Below are 18,473 nucleotides of genomic sequence, written 5' to 3' on the forward strand. Positions count from 1 at the left end.
TAAATAATATCTGGGTAGGGGTGCCCGTTTCCCCCAAGTTCAATTCCTCCCCCCCTCCAAAATTTTCCCTCAACCCTCTTTTCCTTTTTTATTTTTTAGCTCGCTTTTTATTTTATTTTTTTAAATATTTTTTATTTACCTTTTTACTTTAATTATTATTTTATAAGAAAAGTTCTTTGCTATGCCAATGACATGTACACACATACACTAAATAAATAAATGGAATAAAATAAATTAAATAATTTAACTTAAAATAAAGTTTGGCTATCATTTTTTGAAGATTTGGCTACCATTTTGTGACGATCTGGTAGCCATTGGCTACCAGTTCAAAATTTGAGTTTTGAGGTATAGTCTCAGTCAATACTCCTTTATGTATAAAAATTTTTTGAAGGGCCCTTCAAACTCCTTCATTTTTGTTTTAACTCCTTCAAAACTCCTTCTTTTTTAGAGAGTTCAAGACTACATAATCTTCCTCTATAACAGAAACTCAAAATACTTCAATTGACAACTAACTTTGTCACTAAGGCGATTTTAATGTAGTAATTTCGTGCATGTATTTTTTTCAATTTACAAATTGATCATAGTTAATTCATAAAAGTTGAAGATGAAAATTTTATTAGAAAAATAAGATGTTTCATAAGTGAAGTAAATCATGCTTAAATGGTGCTTTGCTATTTTTTCAAGTTTTATGATTATTGTTTTATCCTCCACCACACTCTCAGCAGCAAAAGTCAAGTTGTCTAATTATTATTTAAATATTTAAAACTACATAAGTAAATGTACTACATTAAGTGATTGCGTTAAAAAAAAAACAATTGTTTAGTTAATTGCAGATGATATTGTAAAAAGGGTCATCCACAAGTGGTGTCATGCTTTGAGGAGGGGATGGGCTCATGAAATTGTGACAAGGGGAAGAGAGAGGGTGACAAAAAGTGACATCACACAGTTATTGTAACAATATGTTTGTAAAAAATATGACATGACAAGGGGTGAAGTGTGACACTTTGTGATAAAGGGTGCTGATGGTCAAATATATTGAAAAAAAGTGTGACATCATTTAATGACACTCCATTAGTACTCCTTCAAAATCTCATTTTACTCCTCCAAAACTCCTTCATTTTATTTCTGAAACTGAGTACGAACTCTGATGTCTGGTGGGGTAAAGTCATCATAAAATCCAGGTTCTTCAACTTAGGTAAATAATAATTACAAGAATTTCTTTTAAAACTTCAAAATATTTTGACATTATTTTACACTGCATAATAGTGAACACCCTGCAGTGAATATTTGGAAGAAAAGACTTTATTTTAATAGCTTAATGGCATTTTCTTTTTCATATCTGTTAATGACCTGGGGTGGGGTAAAGTGGTCATAGTTTTTTAAAAAAAATTGATCTAAAACCATCATAAGTAACCATAATTTGTTTTAATGCTCAACACATCAAGTTCATTTAAAGATAATAACTTTATTCAAATAAATTACAAAATTTTGATGGTTAGCTTTGGTCAAAAAGTGGTTCACGCCAAGAAATAAATTATAGGGTATAAAACTGCTCAGCAAAATTCAGTATTTTAAAAATTGGTCAGTATTAGTCACTATTTACAGAATTTACTCAGTAAAGTCAGTTTTATCTTGTAAATTTACCAAAAAAATTAATTTTAAGAAATAATTCATCATTATCCATTCATTCATTAATTGTTGTTTTTCAAGAGAAACAAAAAAATTGTGCAAGACAATCAAGTTTGCACAGAAAAAATAATAATAAATAATAAAGAATTGGTTTTATTAATTATAGTAGTTAAAGAAATGGTTGTTTTGGTTACAATATATTTTAGATAATTTTATTCTTGCAAATATTGAAACCTTTTCGTGATTATATTTTTTAGCACTATTATATATTAATTTTGTTTATTATATCTTTTCTTTTTATCTAGCTGAAGCACGCAAAGCACTACCTTTTGCTGATGGTAAATTCATTAAGAGCGAAGTTGAAATGCAAGTTTTAGATATACTTGGTCCTAAAACTGAAGCAGACAATACAAAGCCATCGAAAGCAAAAGTAGGGAACAAAAATACTATTTTTTATTGTCAATTTATTTGTAATAACTCTTTGTTGAAGATTATTTCATTGCACTTATGTATTTATAGATAATATGATGATCTGTTCCAGGCAAAAGATAAGAAAGAAACTATTACTGAAGTTACAGTTAAGCCTGTTGAAGTTAAAGGTATGGAAAGGCCATATTTTAGTATTGCGTTTATCTGATAAAAATTTTTTTTGCAAAAAGCACTTATTTTCCCTAAAATATATTGTTCTTTAAATTTGAAGCCTTTTCATTGTTTTCCATATTGCATTAAAATCAGGGCTGGCAAGTTTCTGCCGGGGCGGTTAAAACCTCTGGTAGAAACCGGTTAAAACCGGCATGGCAAAAACCACTTTCTGCCACATTTTCGGCAGAAACTGCCAAAAACTCTCAAAATGACAAAAAAAAAAAAATATTGACACAGTAGAAAATGCATGGAAAAAATAACTAATTGTTAACCAAAGCACAGTTGAATTTACAATATTATCACAATTCAGAATCAAATGTTACATTGTTTGGACCCTGCAGTTGCTTCTTGGAAAAGGTGGTTCGAAAAATCTAAATAGTTTCTCAATTTAATATGCACGAATGAGAAACTTTAGAATATTCTTGCAACAGAAGAGCTAGAAGGCAATGCATCAAGGAACAAGCAATATTCATGAAACTTTCAAATTGTATATGTTTTTAAACTGGTCAATCATGAAGTAACTAGGGTAGTGGTAAAAATTCGACTGGAAAAATGAGTTTCGAGAAATGGAGTCAATTTATTTTGCAAAGCTGTGATATTAGGTACAAAATCTAGATTAATATTGGGAAGTAAAATTTGATACTTTCTTCTTGAAGCACATGATAATTTCAATCACAAGCAACTTAAATGAAGCTTATTTGCGAGCAAATTACAAACAGTAATGCCAGTTTAATTCTGTATGTCACTCCTCTATCCTAAGAACCCATATTATTTTCGTCCTTTGTTAGATTAATCCAAATGTTACGAGCATCAGCAATTGAAAAGTTCCCTTTCTGAACTAAATCAAGGGCACTAGCATAACATTTTATTTTTTACAATGATGAAATGAAGTTTAATTTTTTAGTTTAAACAAATATCATTTAGTAATTACTTTAGTTTTTTAAGACGATTTTAAGTTTTTGCCAGTTTCTGCCGGTTTTAACCGGTTATAACCAGTTTCTGCCACTGGCACGGCAAAAACTAGTTTCTGCCGGCAGAAAGCCAACCCTGATTAAAATACCCTTTTTAAAAAAATCTGAATTGTTCCAAAACAGATGAACTATTTTATTTTCAATACCAAAGTTCTTGTATTTTCCAAATTTATGCCCTACTCCAAATTTTTATTGTGATTAATGATCTATATCAGGGACTCTTTTTTGTGTTTCTACTAGTTCTCTTCAACAAAAAACTTGAAAATAAAAAATCACAAAAAATAAATAAATAAATAAAAATAATAATGAAATAGTTCTTTTTTTTTCCTCTAAATATTTCTCTTTGTTGTGAATATCTTTCAACCAGTGCCGTAGCGAGAAAAAATCCTTGGGGAAGGGGTGGTAATTTTTTCTAAAGTTTAAAGTAAAACAATGGACTCGAGTTTACACACACACACACACACACACACACACACATATATATATATATATATTTATTTATGAATTAAACAACAAAGGACATTATAAATGAATTTTCTTCTGTGAAAATACCTTGATTAATACTGCCGTCATAAGAAAAAAAGCCCTCATCATACGAAATCTTCTCTTTTTCAGTGCTCCTTCCATTTCGTTCCTGAGGAGGGGTTGCAAAACATAACGTTACGGTTTTTTGACTTTTTTTACTGCTCATTACTATATTTATTACGAAAGTGAAGCAACTCTAACTGCAGTCTTGCTACACCAATGGATAGAACTAGGGTTTTCAAGTGGTCAAGTTTTGCAGTAGCTGCAGAAGTTTAGTCAAAGCAAAGTGAGACATTCATTCAGAAAGCAAAAAAAAAAAAAAAAAACTCCGAAACAGTAGCATTGTCCTCAAGTCGGAAAGGACAGTGGAAGAAAGGGAGAAATGTGTTCTAGGAATAGGTTGCTAAGGACAGTCGTTCGCACACTTTTTCTCGGAAGAAAAGCAGAGGTTTGACTAAAAAAAATTTTGGGGGCTCATGGGCGGGGTTCTAACTTTCTATCTCCCCCCCCCATGGCTACGCCACTGCTTTCAACTCATTCCTTACCTTATCGTATTTTAAAATAAAATAGTTTTTCACTGTTGCTAAAGTGATTAAATTGCAATATTTTTCTAAGTACTAGTATTACCTCTAAAATTTATATATTACTTAGATGTTGTTCATTTTGAAACTAAGTAACTTTTTAATTGAGGTCGAAAAAATAAATGAGTTGTCCATGAAAAATATACGACTTTTCAAAATGATATTTATATATCACATATAATAAATTAATCCTGCATAGCAAAGAACCTCTTTGATGTATAGCAGAAATTAATTGAAATATTTATTACGTTGACACTAATTTAAAACCGTTATTCTGAGCAAATTCATTGAAAGTAGACATTTGTAATATTTTTTTCTGTTTGATTATTATTAATACTTGCCTCATATAAAGGGATCCTTAATCTGTTATTTTTTGTTAATGTAGAACATTCAATCACTCAAGTAATGAAAAAACTCAACTTTCACAAACCTGGTGAAAATTACAAAGCTGATGGATATGTTATCACCCCTAATACTATGAAGCTCCTTCAAAAACATTTATCTGAAACAAAAGGACAGGTATATTTCTAGTGTTGCTTGAAGAGTAATAGAAGTTTAGCTTGTAAGAATAACTGTTGAATTATTAAAAATTGTCTCTTAATGTTTTTTTTTTTTTTTTTTTTTTCACATTTTGCATGTGTGTTTGGGATGTTACGTATAAAATTTAATATTGAAAAGTAAAAATTCCTAGATTTTCTTTTTGCAGAATTGACCAGAAAATGATTTGAACAGTTCTATACTCATTTTGCATGTGGGTCATTCCATGTCAAATCAACCAAAAAAAAATTATTTTCAAATTTACCATCTCAGATTTTCATGAAACTTTTAGGGATTATACTCTTTGACATTCTAAATTCAGATCTACTTTTAAAAAAAAATCTATCTTTTTTGGTTAATGAGTTATTAATTTTTTAAATGTGTAAAAACTCACGTTTTTTTACTCATCTGTTGTGCTTAAAAATGCTACAATTTTAGTTCTATGGGGTCAATACAGTTGGTTAACAGCTCATTTTAAAGAGAATTGTATGAGCTTTAATTTGACATGCAACTTGCATATTTCTCTTGAATTTTTAATATTTTTTTTAAATTTTAGAATTTAAAATTTAAATTTTTTAAAAGTTAGTATCTTTTAAAAATTTTGAAAAAAAATTTGTTTTTTAATATGTTTTAATAAATACATCCTATAAAAATTTCAGAGTGGGGACATGATGGGATCAGCAGTTATAGCAAATAATGTGCAATGACACTTTTTTTGTAAAAAAAAAAATTATATATATATATATATATATATATATATATATATATATATATAATTATATATATATATATATATATATATATATATATATAATTATATATATATATATATATATATATATATATATATATATATATATATATATATATATATAATTTTTTTTCCCTGAAAGTTTCATGGAAATCTGAGATGGTCATTTTGAGTGATTGGTTGATTTGACATGGAATGACCCATGTATCTCATTCTTCATTAACATTTGCAACGTTTTTCAACATTTTTTTTTTTAAATTTTAGTTCTTAAAAGCTCATTGTTTTTACATTGTAGCTGTCCATGGCATGAATTTCTCCATCACTAATTACTCCATGTGCAATTAATAGGAAAAAATGGACCAAACTTACTCATTTAGTTCTGAATTATCATACTTTCTGCTCTTATATTGCCCGCTGCAAAACCAAAGCAAAATTGATCTTAATTTTAAATAAAGTGTCAATCAGTGTAACTGTCTGAATTTTTCATTGGTTGTAATTGGATGCTTCACTTAACAAATCGATTAACTCCATAAAACAAAAAGTCGAGAAAAGTGATGAAGAAGATAATGTTATCCATAGGAGTGCTCGTGTTACATTTTCTGCCATCGCAGGATCAGAAATGTACTGAACCAAAAGTTTAATATAAATTCACATTCTAAGCATTGATTAAGCACTATTAAAGCGGAAATGAGGATTTTTTTTAAAAAGTGGAGTTAATCGATTTGGCAACTGACGCATCCAATTATTTAGTCAGTCAAGATAAACCTCTAGGGTGGTTCAAATATACATGTAAAAAAATAGCTTCTGACACCCCTCAATATTTTTAGACTTGTGGATAGTAATATTCTGGAAGAATTTTAGCTTCCTATTTCAACTAAAAGAGGGTGTTCAACCCCCTCCCCTAAACTTAATACATATGGGAAGGGGGGCTTAAAAAAACAATGCTACATATTATAATATACATGAGTAATATACATATACGTTGCAATAAAATTATTATTTATAAGAAAATAGCTAGGGATATTAAATGTTTCTAAATTTGTGACATTTTCTATGCTACAGCTAATGTTAAATTAAGGGGTCATTGAGCACCCTCTTAAAATTTAAGAAGCTAAAACTTTTACTAAGAAGGAGACGACATGACTGTGGGGTTGGAGATTTGCGTCAATTTTTTTTTGTGGTGGAAGAGGACCCCTAGTACCTTACGTAGTTAAAGTAATATGATGCAATACTCGGAAAATTATGAGAAAAATAGATTTAAAGTCGCCATGGAGTCTCCTAGATACCTTATGAGTTTAAAATGTCAGTCTCTTGACGAGCCACCCCTAGCCTAGTTGGTTAAAGCGCGATCTTGTGCTCCAGAGATAGCACGATCGAATCCCACTCTGGATCCTTTTCTCTCCTTTTTTTGCTGTCACAACAATTAGTGGTAACGCTTTTCACCCCTATATTACTTTCTGAAATTTATTTTTGCCAAAGTTCGCAAACTTTTTCATTCACTGAAAAACATTCTTGCTCTTTATTCTGTATGGTTTGTTTTGCTTAGTAAAGGTTTTTGACCTGTGGTCCCCTTAAGGGACATCTGCTCATAAGACTGCGTGACCCTGTGAGAATTGCACTGCAGTTAATTTTTCTATTTCGTGGTGAACGTGAACCTATGTGTCTATTCCATTAAACACAAAGTTATCGTACAGTCAAAAGTAAAAATGTTGGCTGAAGAAGTTGCTGGCTCTTCTGGAACAGGAGAGGAAATTCCCAAAGAATCCATGTACAATGCACTCCCTTGGTGCAGCCTTTTGATGTTTACATCTGCAGACAAGTCAAAAATTTCAAAAAACGCTTGCAAAATTGCAGCAAGTTGTTAGAGCAAAATAGAAAAATTATTTCCCGTGAAGATTGTATTAAAATTAATTCAATTATTCACCATCAATTATCGTCACTAATATTCCGAGACATGATTCAATGTGCCTGGTTTGCGTCTAAATTATCCACTATTCAAAATATTTTCATGAATGTTAATGAAGTATGTTTTTCTACTGATATATAGCAAATTCCCTGCAATTGTTAAAAATACGCTTTCATTTGTTGCGCAAGATGTCGCAAAAATTATTACTTTGTTTGTTTCTATGATAACTACACAGCAGTTTTTGTACATAATCATTAAAAAAAATCGAATTTTTCCTTATCTTTGGCAAAAATTAATTTCAGAAAGTAATATAGGGGTGAAAAGCGTAACCACAAATTGTTGTGATAGCAAAAAGAAAGTGAGAAAAAAGTCTAGAGTGGGATTCGATCGGGCTATCTCTGGAGCACAATATCACGCCTTAACCAACTAGGCTAGCTGCGGCTTGTCAAAAGACTGACATTTTAAACTCGTAAGGTGCCTAGGAGACTCCATGGCAACTTTAAATCGATTTTTCTCATAATTTTCTGAGTATTACGTCGAATTACTTTGACCACGTAAGGTACTAGGGGTCCTCTTTCACCACAAAAAAAAAAAAAAAAAAAATGATGCAAATCTCCGACCCCACGATCGTGCCGTCTCCTTGTAAGTCCAAAAAAAAAAAAGAGAATCCCACCCCCCAGTTGTGGATTTGAATCAAGGATTATTGTAGCAGATTAAAATAGGTTTAGAATTTCATCTTTAGAAAATGGTTTAAGACTTAAATGCAAGTAACTTAAAACCTTTTTCCTTAGGTTCGTACTAGATTTCCACCCGAGCCAAACGGCATTTTGCATATTGGTCATGCAAAAGCTATCAACATCAACTTTGGTTATGCTAAAGCCCATGATGGAATCTGCTTTTTAAGGTTTGATGATACCAATCCAGAAAAAGAGGAGGAGAAGTTCTTCAATGAAATAAATGAGATGGTCAGGTGGTTAGGTATGAAACATCAATACTCTAGCACTGTTAAAATATGTAGGGAAGTATTACTAAAATATTTTTTTGGACTAGGAACCCTTAAAGAAGTATATGAAATGAAATTATGTGTGCACTGTAACAGTTCATATTGATTTTCTTTTTTGGAACATTCTTTTCACTATTGTGGTTTGTCCCTTTTCTCTAAGTGATAGGAATTTAAAAAAATTTGTTTTTGAAGGAAGGGTTTGGCTGTTACATGCCTTTTAATGCTTCGATTAGTTTCCATCTTTAAAGTTTGTTGCTAAATGGGCAAAAAGCATTTGATTGCTAAAAAGTTTAGGATGTTCAAAATTTCTTTTTTTTTCTTTTTTTTTAAATAAAAATCTTGCAGATTATTATTTAAAATTTGTTGCCCCAAAGCAAACATCTAGAATTATTTATACCAGATAATTGATTATAATTTTATTAATGATGATATATAAAATCAAAAACAATTTTTAGGATTTCTGTGGGGGAGAAATCTTAAGATACATTGCCTTGGCATCAAATTTACTTTGGCAGAATTCAACTGCAGTAGTAAAAGTACCACATTACCAGTCTATTTGAGAAAGAGTTTCTCAATTCAATGTTGTTAAGCTTGAAATTACATTAGCAACTTTTTTTTTTTTTTTGAAAAAGTACAATGTTAATTGATTATGAAATGTTATTCTTAGTTTGATTCTCATTTCTCCTCATGGATCTAATCCTTTTAAACTCATTAACCCTTTTGATTTTATTTATAATCCATTGCAGGACAAAAATGTTTATTGTACTACCGTGTTTTAAAGTATAAAAGAAAGTATGAAATATTTCTAGGGTATGTTCCATCATTTGTTACTCATTCTTCTGACTATTTTGATCAGCTGTATGATTTTGCTTGCGAACTTATTAAGAGAGACTTAGCTTATGTCTGCCATCAAAAGCAAGAAGATATTAAAGGGTTTAACCCACCACCTTCTCCATGGCGAAACCGTCCAGTAGAAGAAAGTTTGCAGCTGTTTCAGGTATAATTTATTGCTTCATTTCTATCAGTCATGTGCTGTAGCATTGAATTTTGTAAACCAAAAAAAAAAAAAAAAGATTATTAATACAAAGGATTTTTTACATTCTTAATTTTGTACTTCACTTTGTTTAGGATATGAAACATGGGAAAATTAATGAAGGCGAAGCAACTCTGCGTATGAAGTTAACTCTTGAAGAGGGAAAGCAAGATCCAGTGGCCTATAGGATTAAATTTTTTGCACATCATCGAACGGGAAATAAGTGGTAATTAGATAAATTACATCCACTTTTGAGTAATTGTATCGGTAATAAATAATTGCAGACCTACCAACTTGTACAAAAAATTAGTGCCTTGATTTAGGATGCCATGAGTGTGTCCAAAACTTGCAATGATCTTTTTTTTCCAATCCTACGAAAAATTTCAATCGCTAAAGTAAAAATCCCTTTTATAATCATTTAGATAATTTTACTTTTGTGTTTAATAAATTTCAGAATTTCTGTTTAAAAATAAACAAATTAATTTATCATAATAAATGATTCCAAATAAGAAATTAAATATTTTTTCAAAAAAAAAAAAAAACTGTTGTCCTTATGTAAATTTAAATGTAAAATATTCATTGCTTCAGTAACAAAATTTGCTGTTGCAAAATTGCTTAAATTTGCTGTAGAACTCTAATTTAGGTTTCTAAAAGTTAGTTAATTCTGATTTGTTGCAATTGACTAAACCTTTAGCAATAGGTTATTGAAACTACATGAATAAATAATGCAATCTTTTTTTTTCTTTGTTTCTGTACCATTTGCTTCCATATTGCACTCTTGATTATCCATGGTCTTTCACACGTTTAAAAACATTTTTTGGCTATGGTTACCTGAATGTAGATAAATGCATCCCTGTAACTTAACTAGTGGAAAACCTGTTTTTAGTCATCCATATTTATTTCTTCCAATCACTTCAAACTTCAAAGTTAACCAAAATCTGACCAGTAAAACCTGATTTTTACAGGGTTCGTACAAGTCATGGAAATCCTGGAAAGTCATGGAAAAAAAATAACAGAATTTCAGACCTGGAAAAGTCATGGACAATTGAAGTTTTCATTGAAAGTCATGGAAATTTATCTCAAGTCATGGAAAAAAAAATTCCTGGACAAAGAGAAAGTAACAGTAGCTAAAGGAGCATTAGAAATCTTGAGTGATTTAGCAGTATAGCACATAAAAACTATTAAAAGTGGAAAATTGAACGATCCAAAAATCAAATCTGAATTTCGAAATCTCATTGCATCCACTTCTGTCGCAGCCGCTTGCCATTTTTTGCGATATGATTTTACTGCCTGGACATCACTTATTTTGAATATTCTGTAATTTTAAACATGTCTTATGTTTCATATTCTGTAGTAGCAAAATTTCACGTTCTTAGTTTTGCCACACCCACTCAAAAAAAAGCAATTCAATTGCATGCGAGTTCGATTCCATCACTCGTAAGGACTTTATTAATAAATTTATCAGTGTTTATCTTAATTTGTTTAATGTTTTAGAAAATAAAGATCTTAAGCCAGGCGATATAATACAGAAAAAGGGGAATTCTAATGCTCTAAAACAGTAATGCCCAACGTACGGCACACAAAACCAATCCATGTGACCCACTGCTACGTTCAATGTCGGGAGTTAAACATGTTCTGGAATTTCTGAACCTATTAATTTATTTGCATTTGAAAATATGCAAATTTGTAAACAAAACAAATATACGTTTGAATCAGAAGATTGATTCATTTCTGAATGGTTTTTTTTCAAAAAAGATCTGGTTTAGAAACATAAAGAACTAAACTATGTGGCTTTACTTCAAAGAACCAAAATACTGTCAAGTTACATGGATGATTAAAGGCACTGTTGACACTAAAAGGTAACTTTTGGAGCAAATTTATTGAAACTTAGTGATGACTCATTCAACCTTTGTCCCATTCAATATCATTCTGCCTGTTTTTTGAAAAAAATATCAGGCATTTAAGCATCATCATATTCACTTCACTGCATTTTTACTTTACTTAAATTTATATGATAAAGACAAAGAAGAATAGTTTAGTTTTTTTTATATGTGCACTTATATTTTTTCCATTTCAAGTAAGTGCTTCAATGAGGCTGTGGCATTCATATAGACGTTTTGCTAATGCTCATTTCCAAATATTACAAAGTTTGAGATTAAATAGTGCTATTATCTTCGTGTAACGAGGTCATGAAAATTTTCCTTGAAGTCATGAAAAAGTCTTGGAAAAGTCATGGAATTTTTTCATCCAAGTAGAGTATGAACCCCGTTTTTAGATCTGCACTATGAGTGTAAACGAATGACCAGACCAGTTTTGTTTGGAAAAATTCCCTTCTCCTATACGGTTTTGGTGTAACCAAGCTTGATCTGTTTCAGTTAATTCATTAGCTCATATCTGCTATTAGTTAGCTCATGTTTGTGTGTAATCTGTTTGTAATAATGAACCTTGTTTAGCTTTCATATTCATTTTTACACATACTCAGTGGCGTACATAGCACTCCTACCACCCTCGCAGGGGGGGGGAGAAGGGGGTAAGAGGTATGAGGGCCCTCGTTCTGGAAAAAAAAACTATGTTAAAATTTTAAAAAAACAATCTTATGGGAGGCGCACATATAACACTTGCGAGGAGATGTACTGAAGTCTATGTACGCTATTAAACGCACTGTTATAATTTCTAGGTTTAGTTTAAATGTATGCAAGTGCTATTGAATTTTTAAAGCTATTCCATGCACTATTATTGATTATACCTAGTTTGCGCATTATCCCTGAAATTCGCTTATCCTCGGTTACTGTGCCACTTTATTCCACAAATAGTCCGGAGTTTACTGTATAATTTTTTCATAACTTAGTCTTTGTTTTATCACAAAATTAATATTGCTATAAATTATTTTACAATTGTAATCATAATAATTGCTAAAAATGCTAGTAAAAGCAACTAACTAAAAAATAATAATATAAAATTATAAATGGTAAGTGTTAATATAAAAGAATGAACTTACACGGTGCTAAAGTCATATCTTTAATTCCATTTTAAGTGATTACAGTGGCAATATATTTTTTTTATTGCAATCATAATCAGTTAATTACAAATTAACTGTAAAGACATCATTTATTTTATAAGTTTTAATTACTGTAGGTCTCTTCTTAGCTTTCTATGAACTGTCTATTGTTGATAAGTGGAGGATGTTTATTTTCATCTAAAATATTTTTTTCCCCTCAGGTGTATCTATCCTACATATGATTTTACCCATTGTCTCTGTGATGCTATAGAAAATATAACTCATTCTTTGTGTACTAAAGAATTTCAGTCTAGGTTTGTATTTTTCCCAAATAAAAGATCTAATAATTGAAAAAATTCTGTGCTATGACTAAACTTTGTTGAATCTGTTTTCATTTGTATTTCAGACGTTCTTCCTACTACTGGTTATGCAATGCATTAGATATTTATTGTCCAGTGCAGTGGGAATATGGGCGTCTAAATATGCATTATACTGTGATATCTAAAAGAAAGATTGCCAAATTAATCTCAGAAGGGATCGTTAGGTTTGTATGGTTGCTTTAATACTTCCTGTGAACTAAAGGATATTCAACTAATGTTCATATATACTCTGTAAGTTAGAAAAGACGTCTAATCAAACAGTGACTTGTAAATCATAAATAACTTTAAAAGGTGCAGGAATCCTCTTTCATTTTTGTGTGAACAAAAGAGTCTACCTTGAAACTGTTCACTTCCTCGAAGGAGGAAGAGATTACTCGCTCTTCCTCTGTCATGATAAAATCCAGCACCCCTTTTAAAGCAAGGATGTCTCCCCCCCCCCCCTAGAGCACGGCCACACACCCTTAAGATCGCAAAGACCCTCCCTCCCCAAAAAGCCCCCCAAATGTGAAAAATACCCCTCAAACAAAGATTTCAATGGTGCATTCTGCGCCATGACCCTCCTAGGTGAGCACCCCTGTTTAAAGAATCAATGCTGCAAACTATCTTAATCAGTTGTCCTATTTTTTTCCCTTTACTGTATGATTGTTTATGAATTTATTTAGCTTAATAGCTATGGTTTTCATTTTGATCTTTTGTGAGTGATACTTCAAAGATTTTTATTGGGTTTTAATGCATAAAAATTCACAGAAAACATATGGTCGCCTCAGAGCAACAGTAGGATATCTTGCTAGTTTTTCTGGGATTAGATGTCTTAAGTTGCTCTGAAAAGATGATGTAATCAGATGATTTTAAACAGCTCTGATGTATCAAAGCTCAGCTTAATTTTTTGCTCTAAATATACAAAATAATGATTACGGACAAAACAAAAAAGTGTATTCAATAGTTTCTGTTTTGTCAACAGCTGTTTGCTCTCATATACCAAAAATCAGGAAACAAAAAATTATACTTTTAATTATAGGCCTAGCCCGTGTCAATTCAGGCAGCAAGCAAAAAATTTTACTTTCATAGTCTTGGAAGTTGTTGAATTTAAAATAGCATAAAATTCCGAAATAAGATACATGTTTGTATATTTTTGTTTTACTAAAAAAGGAAAAACAATTCTGGCCCAAGATATAACCATTCAAAAATCATTTTGGTCTTTATCTCTCACTTGCTATTATGGGGAAAAATAAGTCAAGTTTTTTATCCCTGAACTGGTTTACAATATTTTGACAAAGATCTTTTTATTTATTTATTTATTTATTTTTTTAAGATAATGTTTTTGTCTTTAAAACAAAATGCACCATTTGAAAATATCTGCTTGTTTTTTCATTTTTGCTCCAACCTTTTGAAAAAATATTTTAAATTTTGATGATTTTTTTTCCTTAAAATAGTCATGTTTAGAAATTTTAATGTTATTACTTTTAATTAGTGCCGTACTACTTTTCTTGAGAAGGAGAGCTCCCATTTCAAGTTAAACAGGTTTTAAGGGCTTTGAAAAAAGAAAGTTTTTTTGAATTTGAAAAGTAATAGTATACTTTAAAATTCAAACTTTTATTTAGTAACAAGTAGCCAACAGAAACTTTCAGCTCTGTTATACTTTGTTGCCTACTGAAACTAGTTTTACCTCATTTCAGTTTTTGTAGTGCATTAGCATGATTAGGTACGCAAAGTAATACAAATTCAAAGATCTGTGCTGTTATAAAATGCTAGACTGTATTTAAAAAGAACTGGAGTAAGATTCTGGATTATGAACTATTTTGTCAGACAGCAATTTTCTTAGCATAAATCAAAATAAGGTGATTATTAAAATTCCCCCAAGTTTTGTTACAATAGGCTTTTGATTTTTTTTCTTCATGCTGTTATAAATTACATTCCTTTCAACGTGGGAATGCTCTGGCAATGAAAGATAACAAAACACAACTTTACTTACATCACATGAAAATACCTTCTGTTACATTGGTAATAATCATAGCTAGATAATATAGATGCACACACCGTGCATGGATAAATTTGCTACTGTGCAGATACATTTGATGTAGATGGTGCATCACCTGATAATTTTGAATTGATATCATCATTAAACAATGAAAAGGTAATTAATGAAAAAATTCATTTTGCTTTTATGGATACCTGATTAAAGCAAAAGGCATTTTTACTAAAAATTTTGACCTCCCACTGTTTATTGATTTTCATACCTGCAGATACTTTCTATATTTTTCTTACTATGGTAATAAGTATCATGATCTTTATGTGGTATGTTCAATTATTTTAGTTCATTTACAATTCATTATGAAAAGTTGATCTTTTCTTTTAACAGCTTTAGGCAGTCTTAACTTCAGAAATAATCTTAATTATGCTATTTTTCTACATTTTTATTTGTACATGGAATTTATTGATTTTGATTATAAAACTTTACCTTTTATCAGACTTAATTTTTTCTCACATTTTTAGAGATTGGGATGATCCACGACTCTTTACGTTGACAGCTTTAAGACGTAGAGGATTTCCTCCTGAAGCTATTAATAATTTCTGTGTTGAGGTAAGCAATCATTTGGCATTATCTAACATTGCATATTACTACTGTCTTAAAAGCATATGAAACTATGAAAAACTCTTGCAAAGTTTTAATAGCGCTGTACTTTAAAATCTGCATGAACCTTGATAAATACCCTTGTTTTTCAGCTTGGTGTCACAGGTGCACAATCTGTTGTGGATCCCCAAATGCTGGAGGCCCATGTGAGAGATGTATTAAATGTTACTGCCCCAAGGTGAGTCCTTAGTTGGTATCATATTCCCATAATATTTGCTTTGTTGTTCATTGTAACAGACATCACAGAGCGTTACATTCGTGAATAAAAATAAAATAAAATCCTCAATCAGTTTTAAAACTTGTTTTCAAATCATTAATTACAATTAAAAATCATACTTGCTCATGTTAGGAATGTATTTCTCTTAGCAAAAGTTGAAATAGTATTGCTGCCCATCAGATAATTTGAAGAAACTATCAGCTGAAAATGGCCAAATGTTAAAAGCTTTTTTTATATATATAAAATAATAATTTACCTTTATATATATATATATATATATATATCTGCTGTTCTATTCTAAAGTATTAATACAAGCTTGAAAATTTAAGGATTTTTGAAGAATTATTTTTATAACTTGTTATTTTGTTTCATAGATTCTAAATTCTGAAGTGGTGTAAAGTCAGTTTTTCTGCTTTCATACTATATAATAAAATACTTGCTGTGATAATGCATATCACATTTTTTTACCCATTTACATTTTTCCCATGTTTTCGGTCATTTTAATCATTTTCTTCCCCCATTTTGTTGTTTTTTTATTTTCTTGTGCATTCCACGTTTTCCCCGCGTTCCCCCGTTAAATTTCGCACACTTTACGATATCAAAATATGACTTATTCACTTTTCCCATCGTTTAGCTTTTTGTCAATTTTTCAAGCGTCGATCCGATTTTTTGCATCTTCTTGTCGGCCATTAAAATGGCGTAGCGTCCCCTTCCCTTCGTTGTTTGGGCGCCAAACGCACTCATTGGTTCCCGCGCATCACCGCGTACCCGGATCTGATCGCTCATTTGCCGATTCATTTTTCCACCCCACTTCACTCTACTTGCTGCTCTCTGTCCGCTCGGTCGCAATTTTCTGCGGCTCCGGTTTTTGTTCTACGATGGCGATAATGAAGTATCGGTGCACGGCGTCTGGGGACGGCCGTTGCTCGCCGCAAAATCGTTAATAACCTCAACATGAGGTGAACGTTTCATTTTTTCATATATGTTTAAAAAATATTAATCAAGACCGTACTTCGTCGCAGCTGAAGATGAGTGCATTGATGATCCATCACCTGTTTGAATGATGGCGTCCCATGGCGGCACGCAGAGTGCACCTGAATCGTCCCCTTAATGTAACTACTTCTTCGATGATCTACATACCATGAGGTGACGGCATGGATCCGCAATTACCTTGAATGTATCCTGATTCCTTTTTAAGCGTGTGACGAGCTCAACGTTGTCACCATGGTGATTACAGCCTGCACCATTTTCGTCTCAACGTACATCGGCCTGCAACGGACATTTTTTTTATCAAAAGCCATCCCTCGATAACATCCCACCATATTCATAGCGAACTGTACGTCCTTCTTCCATTTCAATTTAAATATTCCACCACCCTCCGCGAGAACTCTACCTTTTTTTGATCGTTAACGAACTTAGCAACAAAACCCACCTCCATTCATGAACTCTTAAGTCTGTATTCCTCACATTTGTTTTTTTTATACTAAGTGAAATGTTCTGGTGATCACCACGCCTAGTGCCTATCTTCATGTCTGCTTTGAAGTAACGTTGAATAAAGAATGTATGGTAATTATTTTTGTGCTTCCTATCGTCAACTAACACACCACCCCCGGGTAAGTCTCTTTTAAATTTTTGTTCTTGGGCATTCAAGGCAGTCGTTGGTCTGAGGTTATGCGCGGCAGCGATGCTTCCACTTCCACGGCCTAAAATCGCTTTCTCTTTGGTTTTCGTATGATTTCTCAAAATTAATCGCGCGCAACATGACAAAATGGCGCCGTTTTTGACCAGGTCTTGAATGCCTTCTTTTTTCTGAAGTTGAATGCATATGCACTTTTGTTGTTTTTTTCATATGGCTTTTTGTATTTCTGTGATGTTAATGGGGGGATATATTAATTTTATATTTTTAATTTAGTTCAAAAATTTGATGTCAATTTTTATTTTATTAGTTGCATTTATTCTCATGTGTGCATGTGCTTTCAACAATATTTGCATTTAAAAATTTTTGTTTCTCATGATTGCACCGTGTGAATTAAGTGAAAATTATATTAGATGCTCATTGATTTTTGTGCTAAAGTAAAAGACGGCACATTTGTTGCCATGTCAACTGATAGTACTCAAACCGACCCACCCCAAGGTGTGAATATGGCCAATGAGTCACCTCAAGGTGCTGTGGCGAGTAGGAATTTTAACTTCCCTATTCCCTCATATTCAGGCGAGCCAGAAACTGTTGAATTTTTTATATCACAAATTAAGGACTTGCAGAATTTAAACGGTTGGGATGATCCCACGACTCTTATGTTTTTAAAGTCAAAACTTTCTGGCTCTGCCTTGTATTTTTTTGCGACCAATCCCAGTTGCTTGGAGTCTATGACTTTTAACCAGGCTTGTGACAAATTGCGTGCATTTTTCAAAATGCATACCCCTTCTTCTGTGTCCCTTTCAGAATTTCAAAATATCAAATTTGAAACTCATGAGAGTATTCAGAGTTTAGCACATCGTGTTGAACGTGCTGCTCACTCAGCATATCCTTTTATTACGGATAGTGCTGCCCTCACCCAAATAAAATCTTACCAATTTTTGGCGGCTTTACCATTGAATATCAAGGACAAACTACTTGATGTCGACACGTCAAAGTTTACCGATTTAGTCGACAAGGCTAATAAGTTAC

At 31.7% G+C, this 18,473-nt stretch overlaps 1 protein-coding gene across 1 annotated transcript in view; it reads left to right on the forward strand.

Moving 5' to 3' along the window:
• Positions 1 to 15,770, forward strand: part of LOC129228147 (probable glutamine--tRNA ligase) — a 41,243-nt gene extending 25,473 nt beyond the window's left edge. The window contains exons 4-13 of the mRNA XM_054862796.1: positions 1,935 to 2,059; positions 2,171 to 2,228; positions 4,734 to 4,867; positions 8,334 to 8,520; positions 9,355 to 9,542; positions 9,674 to 9,804; positions 12,798 to 12,890; positions 12,983 to 13,120; positions 15,450 to 15,537; positions 15,681 to 15,770. Of these exons, the coding sequence (XP_054718771.1) occupies positions 1,935 to 2,059; positions 2,171 to 2,228; positions 4,734 to 4,867; positions 8,334 to 8,520; positions 9,355 to 9,542; positions 9,674 to 9,804; positions 12,798 to 12,890; positions 12,983 to 13,120; positions 15,450 to 15,537; positions 15,681 to 15,770 (1,232 nt within the window). The remainder of the gene's footprint in view (positions 1 to 1,934; positions 2,060 to 2,170; positions 2,229 to 4,733; positions 4,868 to 8,333; positions 8,521 to 9,354; positions 9,543 to 9,673; positions 9,805 to 12,797; positions 12,891 to 12,982; positions 13,121 to 15,449; positions 15,538 to 15,680) is intronic.
• The last annotated feature ends 2,703 nt before the right edge of the window (positions 15,771 to 18,473 follow it).

The sequence above is a fragment of the Uloborus diversus genome, chromosome 8, assembly GCF_026930045.1.
Source record: "Uloborus diversus isolate 005 chromosome 8, Udiv.v.3.1, whole genome shotgun sequence".
Taxonomy (NCBI): Eukaryota; Metazoa; Arthropoda; class Arachnida; order Araneae; family Uloboridae; genus Uloborus; species Uloborus diversus.